The sequence below is a fragment of the Rhincodon typus genome, chromosome 41 (assembly GCF_021869965.1).
Source record: "Rhincodon typus isolate 14 chromosome 41, sRhiTyp1.1, whole genome shotgun sequence".
Lineage (NCBI taxonomy): Eukaryota > Metazoa > Chordata > Chondrichthyes > Orectolobiformes > Rhincodontidae > Rhincodon > Rhincodon typus.
Window position 1 is genome coordinate 883,911 of NC_063372.1, and position 20,636 is coordinate 904,546.

Consider the following 20,636-nt stretch of genomic DNA (forward strand, 5'->3'; position numbering starts at 1 on the left):
CCCTAACGCAGAAACCTATACGCCTGAAATACTGGCTGAGAGAGATTGTGACACGAGAAATGGCCATGCTATAGAAGCAGCTGTGGAATATCTGGAAATACTTTGAACTGTTCAGCAACCACATCAGCTGTGAGAGATGAAAACTAATGGACAAGAGGGGCTTGTGATGAATGAGGAAAGCATGAATTTGGCCTAAGATGAACATTGTGCTAAAATGGATGAATCCACAAAGCCAAGTCAAGTAAGTCAGAAAATTAGTCATAGATTTAGCATGAAACAATAGTACAGCAAATAATCATGCAAAATAGATAAGCAGCTGGTTGTGTTTGCAGCGTCTAGGGAAGTGAATCTACAAAGATGCCAGAAGTAGTACACATAACAAGTGTCAGAGGTCTGAGTTCAAGGACCAGCTTAGTTGGCTGCATTCTAGAAGGTAGCTTTCAAAAGACTGAGGTACAGCTCAAAGCTGACTGCCTTCAGGGACGGCAGAGAGCAAGAACAAAATCCTGTGGCACAGACCTTAACAGAGACCTATAATAAGGATAAGGCATAGTGTGGGAAACCAAGAGCAATATTCCGGCATGATGAAGCAAGTAGTTACCCACAGGGAAAACAGCCACATAAACCATAAGGTATTTACTGATGGTTTTGTGGGGCATTTCATCATATGGGTAACTGTAACTGAATGATGTGCTGCTTCCAAAATCCTGGGGCTTACTATTGACTAGAAACTGAACTGGACCAGCCATACAAATGCTGTGGTGCAAGAGGAGGATGGAGGTTAGGAATTCGGAGGCAAGTAACTCACCTTGTGACTCCCCAAAGCCTGTCCACTTTCTACAAAGCACAAATCAGAAGTGCAATGGAATACTCCCCACTTGCTTGCATGAGTGCAGCTCCAACAACACTCAAGAAGCTTAACATTATCTAGGACAAATAGCTCTTGATTGGCACAGCAGTCACCATCTGAAACATTCACTTCCTTCACCACCAACACAGTAACAGCAGTGTGTAACATCTACAAGACGCACTGCAACAACTCTCCCAGGCTCCTAAGCACCTTCCAAACTTGTGAGCACTATCATCTAGAATGACAAGGGCAGCAGATACATGAAGAAACCACTTCCTGTAATTCCCACTCCAAGTCACACACCATCCTGACTTGGAAATGTATCACTGTTCCTTCACTGGGCCAATATCCTGGAAATCCCTCCCTATCAACACTGCACATGTAGCTAAATGACATGGACAACAGCAGTTCAAAAATGCAGCTAAACCTTTTTGAGGGCAATTTGGGCCATAAATCCCAGCCAGCGACACCTACATCCTGTGAATGACAAGAAAATGACATAACAAAGGAATGGACAGAACACCATCCAAAAAAATGGACCAACAATCACAAAAGAACCAATGATACAAGTATAAATGGATGCTAAATGTTTCAGAGAGTGTTGTGGAGTTAGGTTATAGATGAAAATGTACTATCATAAGGGTAGCAATTTCAAGGTCATTGGTGGCATTGTGTGTTAGTTGAGTTAATAATATACAAGTATGGCCAATGGACAGGGGAAAATGTGAAACATACTGTTGCTGTTCTGACAAAGGGTCACTGGCCTCAAAACATTAACTCCATTTTTCTCTCCACAGATGCTGCCAGACCTGCCGAGTTTCTCCAGCACACACACTTTTTGTTGGAGAGTTTGAGGTAGTTGATCTGTTGATAATGAATATTTCAGGAAACATAAAGACAGGCAAGAGCAGAAGAGGAGATGAGGAATGAGAGTGTAACTACAAAATAAAGAATTATGTTGCTGTTGTAAATCACAGCAGATGTGGATACACTGGACATATGGACAGAAAAAAAAATGGTTAGGGGAGATAATTATTAACTGGACCACCAGAATCAGGTGAACTGATTGGTCAAAGGCGTGCTGAGGAGGATAAGGGGACATTTAAATGTACATATCAGAAGTGACCCAACATCTGACAAGTTGTATGAACAGATCAGATAAAACCTGAAGGAAAGCACTGAGAACACAGATAAATTCACCAAATCAATTGGAGATGGGTCCCTCACATGAGGTTACTTGAGGACATTGTGTGTTAGGTTTGTTGTACAATAATCTTCCAGCACTGGTTAGTAATCTAAAGGTAAGCATTTGTGAGCCAATGAAACTGTATTGACAAATTTAATATCATCAAAGCTATTTCCATGCTATGAAATTGAAAAGGACTCACTCTAGTCAAATATTCATATAGCATTTATAAGACATTCCATTGAAATATTTTGAAGGAAACTGATGATATTAGAATTCATTATTTTGTTTTGAAAATCTTTACATATTATGAAAATATGAAATAGGAGAAGACGACCACTTGGCTCCTTGAGCCTGCTCTGCCATTTAATAAGATCATCACTGATCTGAATACTCCACATTCCTGCCTACCCTGATAACTTTTCACCCTTTTACTTATTAAGAATTTATTGACCTCTGCCCTAAAATTATTCAAATGTTCTGCTCCAATATCTTTTAAGGAAGAGAGAGTTCCAAAGACTCTCAACCCTCAGAAAAAAAATTCACCTAATTTTTGTCTTAAATGGGTCAACCTTGATTTTGAAAAGAGATCTCCAGTTCCGGATTCTCCCATAAAAGGAAACATCCTCTTCACACCTAAACTATCAAGACTCCTCAGGATCTTAATGTTTCAAACAAGGTACCTCTTGGTCTTTTAAACTCGTACAGATACAAACCTATCCTGTCCAACCTATTCTCATAAGACATCCCACTCATACCAGATATTAGTCCAGTAAACCTTCTTTGAACTGCTTTCAATGCATTTACAGTTCTCCACATGTGGTTTGACCAATGCTTTATATAACTGAAGCATAATCTCCCTACTTTTGTCTTCAATTCCCCTCATAATAGACTAAATATAATATTAGCTTTCCTGATTACTTGCTGCATCTGCATATTAACCTTCTGTGATTCATGCACTAGGACACCCAGATCTCTCTGTACCTCAGAGCTCTGAAAACTCTCTTCATTTAGATAAAATGATTCTTTTTTTGATTAATCCTGCTGAAATTGACAAACCACTCACATTCGCACATTATAGCCCATTTGCCAGATCTTTGCCTACTCCCTAACCTATCTTTATCCCTTTGTAGCCTCCTTATATCCTCTTGACAAATTACTTTCCAACATAACTTTGCCCAATCAGCAAATTTAGTGACAATATCTTTGATCCCTTCATCCAATTCATTAATAGAAACTGAAAACAGCATGCAAAGGAATGAGTCTACAGTGCTCACCAGAAACCCACTGCAATTTTTTGAAGTGAACAAGAATAATCCATCCACTACCGAATATTGAGATTTTAGAAATGTGGTCAGCAATACTCCTCCTGTACGGCAGCAGAATATACCCAGATTTCATGCAGGAGATGACAAATTTTCTACTGTGATTCAGAATTGGCTCAAACACAACAAAGTAGCAAATAAAACAGTGAAGTTGGGAAAAAGCCAGTACTGAATTTAGTGATACAGTAACAGTATAAGAGGATTGAAGGTACTTTGATACTAACAATACAGGAAGACTCAGAGTACAGTGTTTGTAATGGCACAGGAAGATTAAGGGTACAGTGAAATCAACAGTACAGGATGATTAAAGATTGTGGTATTAATGTTATAGGAGTACCGAGGGTGCAGTGATATTAATGGTACAAGGGGACTGTGGATAGTGTTGTTAACTGTACAGGTATGTTGAGGATACAGTGATATCAACCGTAAAGAAGGACCCATGATGTCAATGGTACAGGAGGATTGCAGGAAATCTTAACAGTAGAGGATGATTGAGAGCACAATAATGTTAACGGCACAGAATGCTTGAGAGTACAGTCATATTAACAATACAGGGGATTAAGACACAATACGAACAGCACGTCTGTAATTTTATAACATATTGGCATTACAACTGCCTTCTGCAATATGCGGGTGCTCCATTACATCCTTAGTTATTTCCTGAGCAACATTGTGTGCAGTGCAACTAGGTTATGCACAAGTCCTCCAAGTGCTCAGCTTATTTGTCAAGTCCTTAGTTGTAATTTCAAACATTCCCCATCCTCATTCTGCCTGGAGAATTCACCTCTATATTAGGGAGCCCCCAGTCTTCTTGATGAACATGGAGGAAAATAAATTCTTGAATCTATTATCTATCCTTTGGTCATTCATTCTCATTCCCCCTCAGAATCTATTCACATAATCAGAAGTGTTGCCTCTGGTGTGTATCCTTGTAAACTGAAAGCATCATACATGCAAAGTGTATGTCACGTTAGCATCTGATCGGTTGAAATATCATGTATTCATAAAAATAGACGAAATGGCAACTGCCCTGGAAACAAACATACTTATGAGCAAATACTCAGAAGATACAAAACCAACAAACTATGGATCATTAGTCAGCGGCTGCCAGAAATACAACAAGCAAGGAGAACAAACTAAATTGAAGAGTTGCTATCTTGTTTCTCATTAATGCAAGTTCGCAGTATAAATCTAAGGCTTGGGAAATAACAAACACACGAAAAATAAATTCACCAAAAATATCTGTAAACTTACCCATAAAATTGCCCAGGTCCTTTTGGAAACTGTCCACAGGCCTACCCCCTCTCAGGAACATGAATCTTGAGATGTGCACCTGTCCTGGCATTTAACATTTTTTGTTCAGCTGGCCTTCCCTCCCAATGATTTTTGGTGTTCTATTTTTGTGTGGCCATGACATGTGTCAATTGTTAAATGTTTAAGTATGTCATAGTGCATTAAAAATAATCAAAGCAGATGTTGGACCATTTCTTTGACTTATGCGCATCTGAAATAAACAACTCAAGCAGTAATATAAGAGCAGAAATGACTGTACCATTATTCAGGTTTATAAAAAGGAAAAAAGTCCTGAATTTAAACAATTATTCTGGTAATGCCTTTTAATTGCACTAACTACTACAGCAGGTGGTATTAAAAAAAAATTGAAATGAACCTTCTGAGAGTTTTTTTTGTTTTTCACGATAAAAACTCAGATCGAGGAGTTTGTCCACCTAATGATATAAATAAGTTGATGCTTTGTTATTTCTCTGTCATAGAATAGTAAAGCACAGGAACAGACCCTTGGGCCCACCATGTCTGTGCCAGTGATGATGTCATTCTCAACTAATCCCATCTGCCTGCACATGGTCTGTATCCCTCTATTCTCTGCCTGTTTATATGTCTGGCTAAATGCCTCTTAAACATTGCTATCATGTCTGTTTCTACCATCTCACCTGGCAGCACATTCGAGGCCGAAATCATTTATCATCTGTACCATTTCACCTCATGAGTAAGTGACTATTTTCTGAAACTGATAGCTTGTTCAACTGATATTGTAACTGTCAGAGTTGGCCTGATCTCCATGAAATGATCTGTACGACTGAAGAAAGCAACTATTTCAAATGGGGGATGGGGATTGGGGGGAGGGGTCTGGAGGAGGAGCGAAACAGGGAGGGGGAATACAGGAAAAATGTGAGGCAGACAAGAGTAAATGAGAGTGCATGATGAAGAAAGGTGAAAGTAAGCACTCGCATGCAAGAGAAGGAAGGAGAAAAAGACTGTACAAGAAATGAACAAAGCTGCCAGCCAAAATATAGAACATATGTGTGCATGAGCAAGTGCTCAGCTTTCCTGTGACAAATCCAAAGTACTTCAGGATTCTACCCTTGTGGGAATTATGTTTTTGGGAACTATATAATACTCCTGTTATTGTCTCCTGCTTGAGGTGGAACAGTTTGCAATTTTTAGCAACTTATCAATCCCAGCAGACAGTGTCAACAATAAAATATTCAATGTTCTGTCTGGATTATTGTGCAAAACCTGTTGGGTGTGGTCCTGAAATGAAGCCACCCATTTCAGAAACTGACAGACTAAAAACCACACATTGCGCTTGAGTTCAAGATTTGAACCGTTGCTTGCTGCTGCAGCATGCCGGCCTGTATTTGCTGCTCAAAGATTGGGCAATGATAAAACTGAAAAAGAGACAATGGTCCACTTTGGCAACTGCCTATAATTACATAATCCACTGGTACACCAAATCTACTCAGTCAGTTTTGCGCATGTCATCCACAGATGGTGATACTGTAAATTCATTACGGCAACCTTCATGGTATTTAAAGCCTTTAGCAGAGGTTGATGTTGATCTCCTGCCCCAGCTGTGAAGGCAGGTTATTTGTTTGGATGCAGCCAATATATTGCATGTGCTAGTGCCAGCAGCTAAACTGAGCAACAGCCAAAGTTGGGGGATTCTTTTCTGCAGATTGTTAAAAATTCCAATTATCTCTCTCAGTGTCCTGGCTTTTTCTGTCTGCCTTGTAACCACCTCATGAACATGATCAGTCAATGCTTGCTGCAACACAAGCTGAAAACAGCATTGCCGAGAGTGGATCCTGTGAACAAATGAGCAGCATTGGTTTGATTTACTCAAATGTGTAATGTCTTAAAAAGGGCAGCTGATACTTTCTCTAGAAGTTCGTAGGCCGGTGCTGACAACCTAATTCTTGTGATGAACCTGAAAGAGAACAAAGATGCAGACTGGCTGCTTTTGAAATAGAATGAAACATGTAAACTAAGTAAATGAACTGAGCCTATTCTTATGGAGAAACTGAAACCTTGTTCTAATCTAACAATAATGCAAGCTGGGGTAAATCAAACTGTCAAAATGCCAGAGGTCAAGGAGCTTTATAGGATATTGGAGATGAAGCTCAGGTTATCACTGATATCCAAAACCAGATTGTATGTGTTACAAGCAATAACCTAATTAAACTCCAGTTTTTCTTATCTTCTTCTGAAGTTTTAATGAGATTCAGAAGTCAGCGAGCTGCTTCTTCTGCGTTAAAGTGCCCATATTCCATTCCTAGATTGGCTTTCCCTACTTACCTCCTTTGACCAAAACAAGCTAGTTTCATTTTGTAAAAGGTAAAGGCATAGAAACTAATCAATTTAAGATAATGTGCTGGTCAAATGAACAAATGAAAAAGTACAGCACAGGAACAGGCCCTTCGGCCCTCCAAGCCTGTGCCGACCATCATGCCCTAATTAATCTAAATACAAACCTGCCATTTTTCAATCCGTATCTCTCTATTCCCTCCCTATTCATGTACCGATATCGACATCATGATTTAGAAACAGCATGACAGATTGGGGCCTGGACTGCATGTTCTGATGTTGAACATTTCCACCACAGTTCACTCATCTCCGTAATGCTCCAAACTGATTAGATCAATATCAGTTGAAGTATTGCACACCATATTGTTACTGAATGTTGTACCACCCTCCCCCAGTGGCAGTAATACTACATCTAGACCACTCTCAAAACTTTTTAAAGATCTTTTGTTCTTCCTTTCCTAAATCATTGTTTCTTCCCAGGTAGCTACAGTACAAATCTTTCCTTATCGCTTTCCCCAGTAATTTACACCACTTTTCTCCCCTTTATTTCCTAAAGTGGATTTGTCATTCCCAAATATTCATTTGGTGTAATATTGCCCAGGCTGGTTTTGCCCACATTGTGTGTCTGGGGTCAGCACCTAAACAGGACATCATTCTGCATGCTGCAGAGTGGCCATGGTCAGCATCAAAAAGCATTGTGGATATGCCCAGCTGACATGAGTCAATCTCAGCGATCCCAAAACCCCTCCACTTAAACAATGCAACTCAAAATTATCACTTATCTAGTTGTTTGCCTATGCTGTTAAATACAGGGAATCCAGATCAAGTGTGGCCAGGCAAAGCAATAATGGAGTTGGGGGGTAACAAACTTTTGGACCAGAACGTGCAGACTTGCTGCATTTCAAGGTCAATGACAATAGAAAATGCCTCCCGTCAATGGCATTACCGCTCGTGGGAAGTGTAATGAAAGAATAACAAACTTCCACAGTCAATGTGCATTTAGGAATTTATAATGGAGAAAAGGTTGACAAGATGTGTGTGCAAACATACCATTATTAATAGATATATCGAAGGCTTAAGCTATATGTAGCAGAAACAAAATATTAACAAAACCCACTTCCCCAGCTGCTGTTTGGATACGTTCTGATTCAAACACCATGGGTACAAGTTCCGCATGAAAAGGGTGAAAACTTTAACTCCCATGATACAGACTAGCTGGAAATTCCTGGCATTCAAGCCTAGCAGAAATTTCAACTCAAACCTCATCACTAGATAGAAGGCACGCTATCTGGAGAACTGCTGTTGCAGCATTCCTCATCTAAATGAGTACTTTTAATGATCATATAGAATCATATTAGAATCATATACTATAGTAAGGGGGCCAATTGGCCTCTCGTGCCTGTGCCAATTTTAGAAAAGCTACACAATCGGTCCCACTCTCTTGTGCTTTTGCTCAGTTCTCTTCAAAAATTACCTCTTCAAACACTGATCCAATTCCTTTTTGAAAATTAATACTGAATCTGCTTACGGTCCTTCAGGCAGTGCATTCCAAGCCATAAAAAATGTTAAATGTTTTTCCTTGTGCAAATTGAAACTGCAAAATTGAGCCATCAAACCCTGATTTTTTTCAAAATGAATTAATTGGATATGGACATTGTTGGCAAAGCCAGCATTTTTCACACATAAAGGAATGTGAAATATAAAGGGGTCATGAAAGATGAACTATACCTGATAGATGAACAGAGAAAAGGAAAGCACAGGCAGTCAAATCAGGATCAGACAGAGACAGACAAGATATAGGGAAGAAAAAAATAAGGAGGACAGAAGCAGCAATGATGCAAGGAAGATAATAAATGGATTAAGATAGAAAAAAGTTAGAAAGAAAGGGAAGAATCAGAAGAAGCAGGATGAGAAATTGCACTAGAGAGTTACTGAGTCGTGGCTCACCTCAAAGCTGATAAACAAGTTATAGTTATTCACTTAGGTGTAAATGTCATACACAGAATGTAGTTTAAAGCCCGTGAACGTATAGTTGAAGTTACGTGGCAAATTGAACAGAGGGAACCAATACTTAGTGATCCTCCCAGTGCGAAGCAACACAGGGTATAAGACTAAAAGGAAAACTGAAGAAGGTAATGTTATTATTTCAATGAAGAGGGAACAGGGAGAAAGGGAGTGAGGCGGAGGGCAGGGGAGTGAAGCGAAGAGAGGCAGAGGAAAAGGTGAGAGCGAAGGGCAAAGATTAAGAGAGTGGAGAAGGCAAGGGAGGAGAAAAGGAAGGAAGAGTCAAGAAAGGAAAATGGGAAAGGAAGGTGAGAAGGTGGATAGAAGGAAGTAAGGAGGAAGGGAGGGAAGACAAAGGAAAAAGAAAGACAAAGAGAATGAGAGGAGAGAGACAAAGGATACGACAGAGGGAGAGAATGATTGAGGATGAAGCTCTGCCATATAGATTTTCCCTCAAGCTTAAACTTTAGTGATGTTTAAATTTTATTCAGCTGTAGGAAATCATCTAAATCAAAAATTGCTTTTTTTGAACTACCACCTGATCTACTGTAGTGTAACTTGAAGGGTCTGCCTCATAATTATAATGTTTAGCTGTTCAGGTTTTAATGACAGCAATAAGCAACTGGACCACCAGAGGAGTATTTAGAATTTATAGAATCCCTACAGTGTGGAAACAGGCCCTTCGGCCCAACAAGTCCACACCGACCCACAGAGCATCCCACTCAGACCCATCCCCCTATAACCCACCTAATCTACACATCCCTGAACACTATGGGTAATTTAGCATGGCGTAGCCTGCACATCTTTGGACTGTGGGAGGAAACCCACGCAGACACAGGGAGAACGTGCAAACTCCACACAAACAGTCACCCGAGGGCGGGATCAAACCTGGGTCCCTGGCACTGTAAGGCAGCAGTGCTAACCACTGAACAACCATGCCGCCCCATATGTTTTTCAGTCGTTGGCAAATCTTTGATCAGAGCTAGACCCTGGCCCCTGCTGTGTTCTTCCTTTGGTGAAGTGCTCTAATTCTGTACATCATCATTAAAAAGTATGGAAGTCCTTTGATGAACAGGTCACAAAGGTTTTAAAACAAAATTCACAAACTAACTAGCCTTCTGAAGAAATTTTAAAAAATATTGACAGAAACTAGATGCAAGTTTTATACTGATTTGCAAGTTACTGAATCTTCCATAGGGCTTACTTCTTGCCCATGCTTCACCTGACTTCCTGTATCACAACTGAGAGTCACGCTACGAACGTAATAAGAAAAGTCAATGCCAGTATTTTTCAGTCATGCTATAACTGCAGGCTTCTGATCACTAGGTTTAATACAGTTGCATTCTGCCTCACCATATCTCTCTTTAGTTTCATCTAAATCAATTGTGTTTTGCCAATACCTAACACTTCCTCAATCCCTCATGGCACTGTCCCATGCAATTGCAGGTGTAACACTTGTCCATTCATCTCCTCTCTCCTCACTGTCTAAGGATCCTAAACACACCTTCCAGCATTTTACTTGCATCTCTTTCAATCTAGTCTACTGTATTTGCTGCTCACAATGTGGTCTTCTTTACATTGGCAAGGCCATAGGCAGACTGGGTGACCGCCCAGCAGAACATCTCCATCTCTTGTGAGGAATGACCCTGATCTCCCAGTTGCTTGCCATTTCAATAACCCATCTTGCTCTCAAGCTGGTATTTCTGTTCTGGACTTGCTGCAACGTCCTCACAAAGTGCAATGCAAGCTCGGGGAACAACACTTCACTTTCTGCTTGGGCACTGTATAGCCTTGTGGCAACAAAATTAAATTCCATAACTTCAGAAACTAAACACATTATATCCATTCTCTATTTTTCTTACATTCTCTCCTGCCTTTCCCTCTCCTTCCCCCACCCAATCCAGACCCTTGTCTTGACTGTGTCTTGTTTACTTTGCTCTTAGTAGGGCATTCTCTCACTTTCACATCTTAATTCACACCAATTTTTTACATCTTTTCTCTTTCATCACTATCTACAATTCCTTTGTCTTTTGCATGGGGCCTCTCCACAAAGAGCCCTTGCTCTCCCCCTGCCTGTCAAAATTATTTTTACAACAAGCACTTTCCAAACCCTTTCAGCTCTGAAGAAGTCAGATCAGACTCGAGATGTTAACTCTGTTTCTCTCTGCTGAGTTTCGGAACAGAACTGGGAATGACACAACCCAACTTAACAGACCGGATCATATAAACACCAAGCAAAGTAGAACATCACTTCATTGGAGGCTGCACTGAGGATGCTACCTAGCATGGTAGCAAAACGTCTGTACAGTAACCAGCCAGCTCGGCAAGCAAGCCAACAACCTCATCCACAACCCGAGCTACAAATCTACACCAGAACCTTATGTTGCTCTACTGGCAGTTCCACTGTTTGTTGCTGCCATTACATTTTAAAGTATATTCCTTGTTTTTAACTATCAACTGGCTTAGTCTCTGACTTCAGCTCTGTTAATTTAAACAATTGCCTGCCCCTGGTTCTGCCCTGGGACCTTATCTCAGTAGAGTTAGCCCTCAGGTCTCCTAAAGCTAACAAATCAGTGCTCCTTGTCATAACACTTCTGTTCATAGAAAACCTTAATCACCCAGAGTAAGACAATGGGAGAAATATTTGGGTATTTAAAAAAAAAATTCTTTCATGGGATGTGGGCCTTGCTGGATGGGCTAGCAGTTATTTCTCATCCCTAACTGCCCTCGAGAAGGTCATTGTGAGCTGCCTTCTTGAACCACTGTAGGCCATGTCCATAGCAAAAAAAAAACCTTTTGTGTTAGATGCCTCCTGTAATACCATTCACCAAAACATTTTACTGTTTTCCACCAATTTCTACACCAAGCGGAGTAGGATAACATTGCTTCATTGGAGGCTCTACTGATGATGCCACCTCGCGTGGTGATGAAACGTCTGAATGAGAACAAGCCAGCTCGGCGAGCAAGTCAAAAACCTCAACCTAAATCCGAGCTACAGATCTTTGCCAATACTTTAAACCAATTTCTTCTACTTAATTCTGATATTTTCATTTCTGTCACTCAATGTAATCATTATACAGTCATACAAAAGAATTTATAATTTGTGATTACACTTCTTCCAGTTGATTGGATGACAATCCACCCTGGGGAAACTTCCTCCAAGCAAATATGTGACAGTCATGTTTATTCACTGGGATTCACTCAGAAGACTATCTACGAGTACCAATCAGAATGCCAGAGTAAAATGTCCAAGGTCTTTTGTCCGCCATATTTTACAGACTAGCTGAATTTTCTAAAATAAGGTTTTGAACACAACAAAAGTACTTTAATTAAGAATAACAGGGGTATACCAGTGAGAGATAACATTTTCTTGGTACAGATAAGATCTAACAGGTAAGAGGTCACTTATGGGAGTAGTTTATCAAATAAAATTGGCAAAGGTAGCTTGGAAGCTAGATTTATAGAGTGTTTTAGATACAATTTCTTAGAAAAGCACATTTTAGGGCCAACCAGAGAGCAGACTATTCTCGACCTGGTAACATGCCATGAGACAGATTAACCATTGAATAAAATAATCTCTAGGTAGCAGCGATCCTAACATGATTGAATTTTGCATTCAGTTTGAGGGAGAGTAGGTTGAAGACAAATTTTTGAAACTTAAAGTCAACTACAAGGCTATGAAGATAGAGTTGGTTAAAGTGACCTGGAAAATCAAGGGGTAGGTCAGTACAATACAAGACAATAGGATTCAATATACAACAGGAACAGGCCCTTCGGCCCACCAACCCTTTCTATTCCAATCCTTATTTAGGCCTGCTACTTATTTCCCACGTGCAGTTTCTATCCCTCTATTCGTCTCCCGTTCATGCGTCTATCAAGATATGCCTTAAATGTTGCTAATGTGCCTCCTACCACCACCTCCACTGGCAGTGCATTCCAGGCACTCGCCGCCCTCTAGGTGAAAGATTTTCTCCACACTTCTCACCTAAACTTTTCCCTTCTTACCTACAACCTGTGCCCTATTGTACCTGACCTTTCCACCCTGGAAAAAAGCCTCTGACTATCGAGCCTCTGATAATTTTGTAGACCTCTATCAGGTTGCCTCTCAGCCTCTATCCTTCCAGTAAAAACAATCTGAGTTTATCCAACTTTGCCTCATAACTAAAACCCATCCTGGTAAATCTTTTCAGCACCCTCTCCGAAGCATCCACATCCTTCAGCAACAAGGATGTCCTCCCGACGTTCAGTGCCGGCAGCAGCAGTAGCAAAGCTCCTCTGGCAATCGGGAGTTAGTGCCAGCGGCAGCTGATTCGTCAAGATGGCAACGCCAGCAAGGTGAGATCTTCAGCCGACGCGGGACTCCTGGTGCAGGAGCAGGCACTGTTGGTATCATCGAGGCAGCAGCAGAGCCAGGGATGCCTGGTTGCAGTTGGACCAAAGCAGGGATTTCTGGTTAGCGGCAGCAGTAGTGGAGCTGGGGACTCCCGATTGCTGGGCGAGTGTGGGTTCAGCGGAGTCAGCAAAGTGGGCCAGGCAGCGAGGCACTGGCAGTCTCTCTTCCACTTACTGAAGGTGAGGTGCCAGCGTGGACTGGGTTGAAAAGACTGTTATTATGAACTTCTTATTTCATTATTTTACTAATTTATTTCCAAGATATGTAATGGTGGGCTTTTTATTTCATTTTCCTTATCCCCCCAAGAGTTGAAATGTCTAATAATGGGGGGCGTGCATTTAAGGTGAGAAGGGGAAAGTTCAAAGCAGATGTGAGGGGCAAGTTTTTTTTTTTTAACAGAGTGGTAGGAGTCTGGAACGCGCTGCCAGAGCTGGTGGTGGAGACAGATATGATTGGGACTTTTAAGGGACTTTTAGATAATTTTAGATAAGCACATGAACAGGCAAGGAATGGAGGGATATGGACCAAGGACAGGCAGAAGGGATTAGTTTAATTTGACATCATATTCAGCAAAACATTGTAGGCCAAAGGGCCTGTTCCTGTGCTGTACTGTTTTATGTTCTACGCAGCACCTTGCATTTGCCATGATTAAACTTCATCTGCCATTTCTCTGCCCAAATCTGCAATCTAACAATCCTCTTCACTCTCTGCAACATCGCCAATTTTGGTGTCATCCCCAAACTTATTAATCAGACTATCTAACATCTTCCTCCAGATCATTTAAAAAAATTACAAACAAAGGTCCCAGCATTGATCCCTGCAGTTATTGTTACTAGTTACCGATCTCTATTCTGAAAAGCACCCTTCCAACATGTCTGTCTTCTATGACCAAGCCAGTTTTGAAGCCATCTAGCCAGCTCATCCTGGATCCCATGAGACTCTACCTTCTGTACCAGCCTATGAGATATCTTATTAAATGCCTTACTAAAGTCCATAAAGGCAACATCCACTGCCCTCCTCTCAATCATTCCTGTCGCCTCCTCAAAAAACTCAATCAAATTAGTGAGATATGATATTTCCCCGCACAAACACATGCTGCCTATCACTAACAAGTCCATTTACTTCCAAATGTGAATAAATCCTGTCTCTCATTATCTTCTCCAACAGCTTCCCTGCCACTGACATCAAGCTTACCAGCCTGTAATTATCTGGATTATCTGTTTGCCTTCTTAAAAATAGGAACAACATTGGTCATCGTCTAGTCCTCTGGAACCTCACTTGAGGCCAAAGAGGATGAAAAGCTTTCTGTTAAGGCCACAGTTATTTCCTCCCATGGTATCCTGGGATAGATCCCCTGGGGACTTGTCTACCTTAATGTATTACAAGATACCCAACACTTCCTCCATCACTGTGCTGACCTGCCCGAGAGTATTCACACACCTTTCCTTAACCTTAACATCCCTCACATCCCTCTCTTTGGTGAATAGAGATGAAATGGTAGAGATGCAACAGCCAACTTTTAAGAAGAAATTTAACAATAGCGGAGTACAAGAGCAGTAAGAGTATGCTCAAGGAGGAAATCAGGAGGGGACTTGAGATAGCTTTGATGTCTTGAAAAGTGTCTATATTACAGAAGAGGAGATGCTCGAGGTCCTAAAATGCAATCAGGTGTATCCCCAGAACTTTGTGGGAAGCTGGGGAAGAAATTGCTGGGCCCCATGCTGAGATTTTTGTCTCATTGATGGCCGCGTGAGGTGCCGGAAGACTGGTAGTTGGCTAATGTGGTGCCATTATTTAAGAAAAGTGGTAAGGAAAAGGCAGGGAACTACAGACCGGTCAGCCTGACGTCAGTGGTGGGTAAGTTGTTGTAGGAGATTCAGAGGGACAGGATTTACATGCATTTAGAAAGGTAAGGACTGATTAGGAATAGTCAACATATATTTGCGCGTGGGAAATCGTGTCTCACTAACTTGACTGAGTTTTTTGAAGAGGTGACAAAGAAAATTGAAGAAGGCAGAGAGGTAGAGTTGTCTATATGGACTTCAGCAAAGCATTCAACAAGGTTCTGCATGGTAAACTGGTTAGCAAGGTTAGATCACATGGAATACAGGGAGAACTAGTCAACTGGATACAAAATTGGCTTGGAGGTAGGAGACAGACGGTAGCGATAGAGGGCTGTTTTTCAGACTGAAGGCTTGTGACCAGCATTGTGCCACTAGGATCAGTGCTGGGTATACTGCTTTTTGTCATTTATATAAATGATCTGGATGTGAAAAAGGAGGAATGGTAGTTTGCAGATGACGCCAAGATTGGTGGTGTAGTGGACAGTGAAGGAGGTTTTGTCAGAGTACAACAGGACCTTGATCAGATCGGTCAATGGACTAAGGAGTGGCAGGTGGAGTTTAATTTAGGTAAATGAGATAAACCAGGGCAGGACTTATACTGCTCATGGAAGGGTCCTGGGGAGTGTTGCTGAACAAAGAGACCGAGGGATGCAGATGTATAGGTCCTTGGAAGTGGAATCGCAGGTAGACAGAGTGGTGAAGAAGGTATTTCGCACGCTTGCCCAAGTCTAGCAGTTGGGACATCATGTTGTGACTGCACAGGGCATTGGTCAGGCCATTTTTAGAATACTAGAATTAGAGCAGAATTAGAATTAGAATAGAATTTTTAGAATTCTGACCTCACCGCTTTTGGAAAGATGTTAAACTTCCTGAAAAGATTTACAAGGTTGATTGGAGAGTTTGAGCTACAGGGAGAGGCTGAATAGGCTGGAGCTAATTTCCCTGGACAGCTGGAGGCTGAGAGGTGACATTATAGAGGTTTACAAAATTATGAGGGGTATGGATAGGGTGAATGGCCAAGGTCTTTTTTTCCAGGGTAGGGGGAATCCAAAACTGAAGGCAAAGGTTTAAGGTGAGATTTAAAAGGACCTGAGGGACAACTTTTTCACGCAGAGGGTGGTGCGTGTATGGAACAAGCCGCAAGAGGCGGTGGTGGAGGCAGATACAATTACAACATTTAAAAGGCATCTGGAATGCTAAATGAATAGGAAGGGTTTAGAGGGATATGGGCCAATTGCTGGCAAATGGGACTAGATCAGTTTCGGATATTTGGTTGGCGTGGACGAGTTGGATCAAAGGGTCTGTTTCTGAGCTGTTTAACTGTAAGACTATCAAATATCCTTGTGAGAAGAAAAGATTACATGGTAACCATCCATGACTGATGTTAAAGATAGTAGCAAATTGAAAGTGTACAATTCTGCAAGGATTAGCAATCTATCAGAAGATTAGGCAGAATTTTAAAACTAGTAAAGAATGCCAAAAAAAAGCAAAGGGAAAAAAATATAGCATGCGAGAAAGCTAGCAAGAAATATAACAGTAAAAGTCTTTACAAGTAGTTAACAAAGGAAAAGGGGAACTTAAGTGAGTGTTGGTCCTCCAGACAGCCAGTCTGGTGAATTAATGTGGGAAACAAGGAAATGGGAAATAAGTACTGAACTGATATTTTGTGCCTGTCTTTACTGTAAAGGACACAAATAGTATCCATAAAATACTTGTAAAATCAAATAGTAAAAAGGGAGGAACTTAAAACAATTACAATCACAAGGGAAAGGATACTGAGAAAACCTTTAGAACTAAAGCCTGACAAGACCTCAAAACCTGACTGACTCCATCCAACGGTCTTAAAAGAAGTGACTGCTGAGATAGTAGATGTATTGATTGTAATTTTCCAAAATTCCCTAGATTGTAGGAAGGTGTCATCAAATTAAAAAATAACAAATTAAATTCTTCTATTAAGGGAAAGAGGGGGACACAGAAAGGAAACTATCGGGCGGTTAGCCGACACCTGTCAAAGTGAAAATACCAGAAACTATTATTCAAGAGGTTGTAGCAGGGCACTTCGAAAATCTTATTGCAATCAGGCAGTCAACATAGCTTTGTGAAAGAGAAATTACGCTTGAATTATTTATTCATGTTCTTTGAGAAATTACAAGCAATATGTACAGATGGGAGCTTGTAGATGTGTGCTTGAATTTCCAAAAACATTTGAAAAAGTGCTACATCAAAGGTTACTACACAGAATAAGAGTTCATGGTGTAGGCATGAATGGGTCAACTTCAGGTTGGAAAACTGTAACTAGTGGAGTGCCACAGGGATCCACTATTCACAATCTATATCAATTATTTGGATGAAGGGATCAAATACAAAGCAAACTTTGTTTTAACTGATACCTTATGAACCAGCACTCTCGACAAATGGTAGAAGTTATATACCTCAAACATCCAAAGGTTATTGTATTGTCATGATCTCTATGATGTCTGAGTAGTCAGTTGAGGGTGTAAGTGAAAAGGCTCTCTACCACTAAGTTTTATTTAAGGCAAAGTTGCATTATTATTTAAATGATTTTTGCTGTAAATAAAGTATAACAGTGATGTGTACACCCCCTGAATTATGTTTCTATTACTTGGAGTGTGGTTTTACATTGATTATGTGGACCACTTGATCAACAGGAATATTTAAGCAACCGGCACACCCTTGCTCCCATAGGTGCCGGGTTGATGAAAAGTTTGCTGTAAATGTTTGCTAAGTTTGCTGATGATACAGAGGCACAAACAGCAGTAAGTTGTGAACAAGGCATAAGGAATCTGCAAAGGGATACACAAATAAGTTAAGACAATGGGCAAAAATTTGTCAGAGTAAAATGTGGGAAAATTATAAACATGTTCATTTTGCCAGAAAATTGGCATACGAAAATGGAACAATCCCCCTTTCTTCCCCCTCTCTCTCTAGGCTCCATCTCCACCTATCAGGTCACTTCACCCCCCGTCCCGAACCACTCTCACCCCTTGTCATCAAGACAAATATCACATTTTCCCGAATGCTATCAGTTCTGAAGGAAGGTCACTGGACTTTAAACATTAACTCTGTTTTCTCTTCACAGATGCTGCTAGACCTGTTGAATTTTAGCAGAATTTCTGTTTTTGTTTCAGATTTCCAGCATCTCCAGTTGTTTTGTTTTATATCAGAGATTTACTCCATTGAAGTCAGGGATGAAGCGATTATCCAGTGAGGTTAAATCAAACTGGTTGAGTCTGCATCCATTGGAATTTAGAAGAATGACAAGTGATCTTCTTGAAACATGCAGATCCTGAAGGTACATGACAGAGTGGATGCTGAAAGAATGTTGCCTCTTGTGGAAGAGGAGAACCATGGGACACAATTTAAAAATAAAGAGTCTCCCTTTGAAGGCAGATGAGAACTTTTTTTTCTCCAAGCATCCTTAGTTCACTTTTTTTTAATTCATTCATGTGATGTGGGAATTGCTGGCTAAGCCAGCATTTATTGCCCATCCCTAATCGCCCAGAGGGCAGACCAGTAAGGATGGCAGTTTCCTTCCCTAAAGGACATTAGTGAACCAGATGAGTTTTGGTCATCATTAGATTCTTAATTCCAGATTTTTATTAAATTCAAATTCCACCATCATGGGAGTCGAACCCTAGTCTCCACGACATTACCTGGGTCTCTGGAAAACTAGTCAAGATGAAATACCAGGAGATGATTGCCTTCCCACAGTTTGCGGAATTCTCCTCTCCAGAGGGAAGTTGTGGCAAAGTTATTGAATATTTTAAAGGCTGAGTGAGATAAATTCTTGATTGACAACAGAGTAAAAGGGTAGAAGGGGTAGACAGGAAAATACAAGTCAAATCAGATCAGAATTGCTTCAGTATTTTTGTTAACATTTCTACATGAAGACCTTGGCTTCAGAGAGAGTGTATGTGAAGTACACAATTTCCCACAGTACATTAACAGCAATTTTATACTGTTGGTTATCTCAATTCAGAATTTCTTGCAAAGTACACTAAACAACAAATTTTCTTTTGTTTTCCTGACATAATTTTATACTTCAATCATTCTCTGTAGCTTAATTAAACTATTCTGGGTTTACCTCAGGAAAAAAGAAATGAGATCTGTTGAACTTACAATGCCAAAATGAAGGATGTATTTTTGTCCACTGAAAAGTCCCTTCTATTTTCATTTTGGCTTCACTATAGATATAAACCTTTCGCTTTTCTGGTAAATATATCAGTGTTCAGATAAAGGAAGCAGGGGAGAGGATGAATGAGGAAGGTTAAAACAGAAGGACAGAGTGTGACAAAGGAGAAAGACAAAGTAGGAGGGCAGAGGGAGTGACAGATATACAGAAATCATAAAGTACAAAAAGAGAGCGAGAAAGAGCATGAGATAGAATGAGTGAGAAATACAAATGACAACACAGAAAGAGATAGCAGAAAGCCAGAGAAGGTTTAAAAAAAAAGCGAGGCACTGAGGATGCAGAATACGACAGAGGGAAATTGGGGTTGGGGGTACAGGGAAGGGGGGGGGAGAAAACAGAGAGGGGGGGGAGGGGGAGGCAGACATATAGTAACAATGGGACAGAGAAAATCCAAGATAAAGTGGGCGTGCTGTGCATGATGCAGAAAGAGTTGGGGGATGTGTAAATTAGGGGGCCTGATAATTCAATCTGCATAATGTCCCTGTTATACAGTACATTCATGCATTCAGTGATGCGGTGACACCACTGCTAATAGACAAATAGATAGATTATAAATGTCATTAAATGTGCACTTTGAGATTTGCAACGACATCATAAGTGCAATATGAACAGCCCAAGAATTCTCTGCATTCTTCATGGGACATGAAGGCCGTACATGTGGTAACACCAAAAAACAGTCCAGGTGAATACAGCAACGTCTAGGAATTGAGCAAAGCCAAGCCCCAGGTTCCCAAGCGTGAGCCTCTGTGAACAAATTTGTTGGTCTTCTAAGAAAGTGGAGAATTCTTTAATTCACAGCTTTGCTCAGGAATTATTTGTCTGTTGTGTTAGAAATCTTATTTTACAAAGCAAGATGGCGGCCAAAAGGATTCCTCCTCACTCTCAAAGTATTTTAAATAATTTAAGTAGTTCCCCTTCTCCTCCTTGTTGCTTGTTTATTGGGAACTACTTACATATTCATCATTACCACTTCTATTACCTCTTCAGTAACATTTCAGACAACAATATCATTCAACTTATAACAATTTGTTGTTTTGCATAGTCAGATTTGAGCCAATTAAAGATGCGATGTACACTTTGCATATATGATACTTGGAAATGTGACTGATACTTCTAAGTCTTAGTTATTTCATTATGTTAAAAAGCTGAACAATGAACTAAGAGATAGTAAGAACTGCTGATGCTGGAGTCAGAGATAACACAGTGTGGAGCTGGAGG

General features: G+C 40.6%; 1 protein-coding gene across 1 annotated transcript in view; it reads left to right on the plus strand.

Annotated features, from left to right (window-relative positions):
- The first annotated feature begins 214 nt into the window (after positions 1 to 214).
- Positions 215 to 20,636, plus strand: part of LOC125487410 (histone acetyltransferase type B catalytic subunit-like) — a 30,498-nt gene continuing 10,076 nt past the window's right edge. The window contains exons 1-2 of the mRNA XM_048618825.1: positions 215 to 241; positions 13,262 to 13,540. Of these exons, the coding sequence (XP_048474782.1) occupies positions 215 to 241; positions 13,262 to 13,540 (306 nt within the window). The remainder of the gene's footprint in view (positions 242 to 13,261; positions 13,541 to 20,636) is intronic.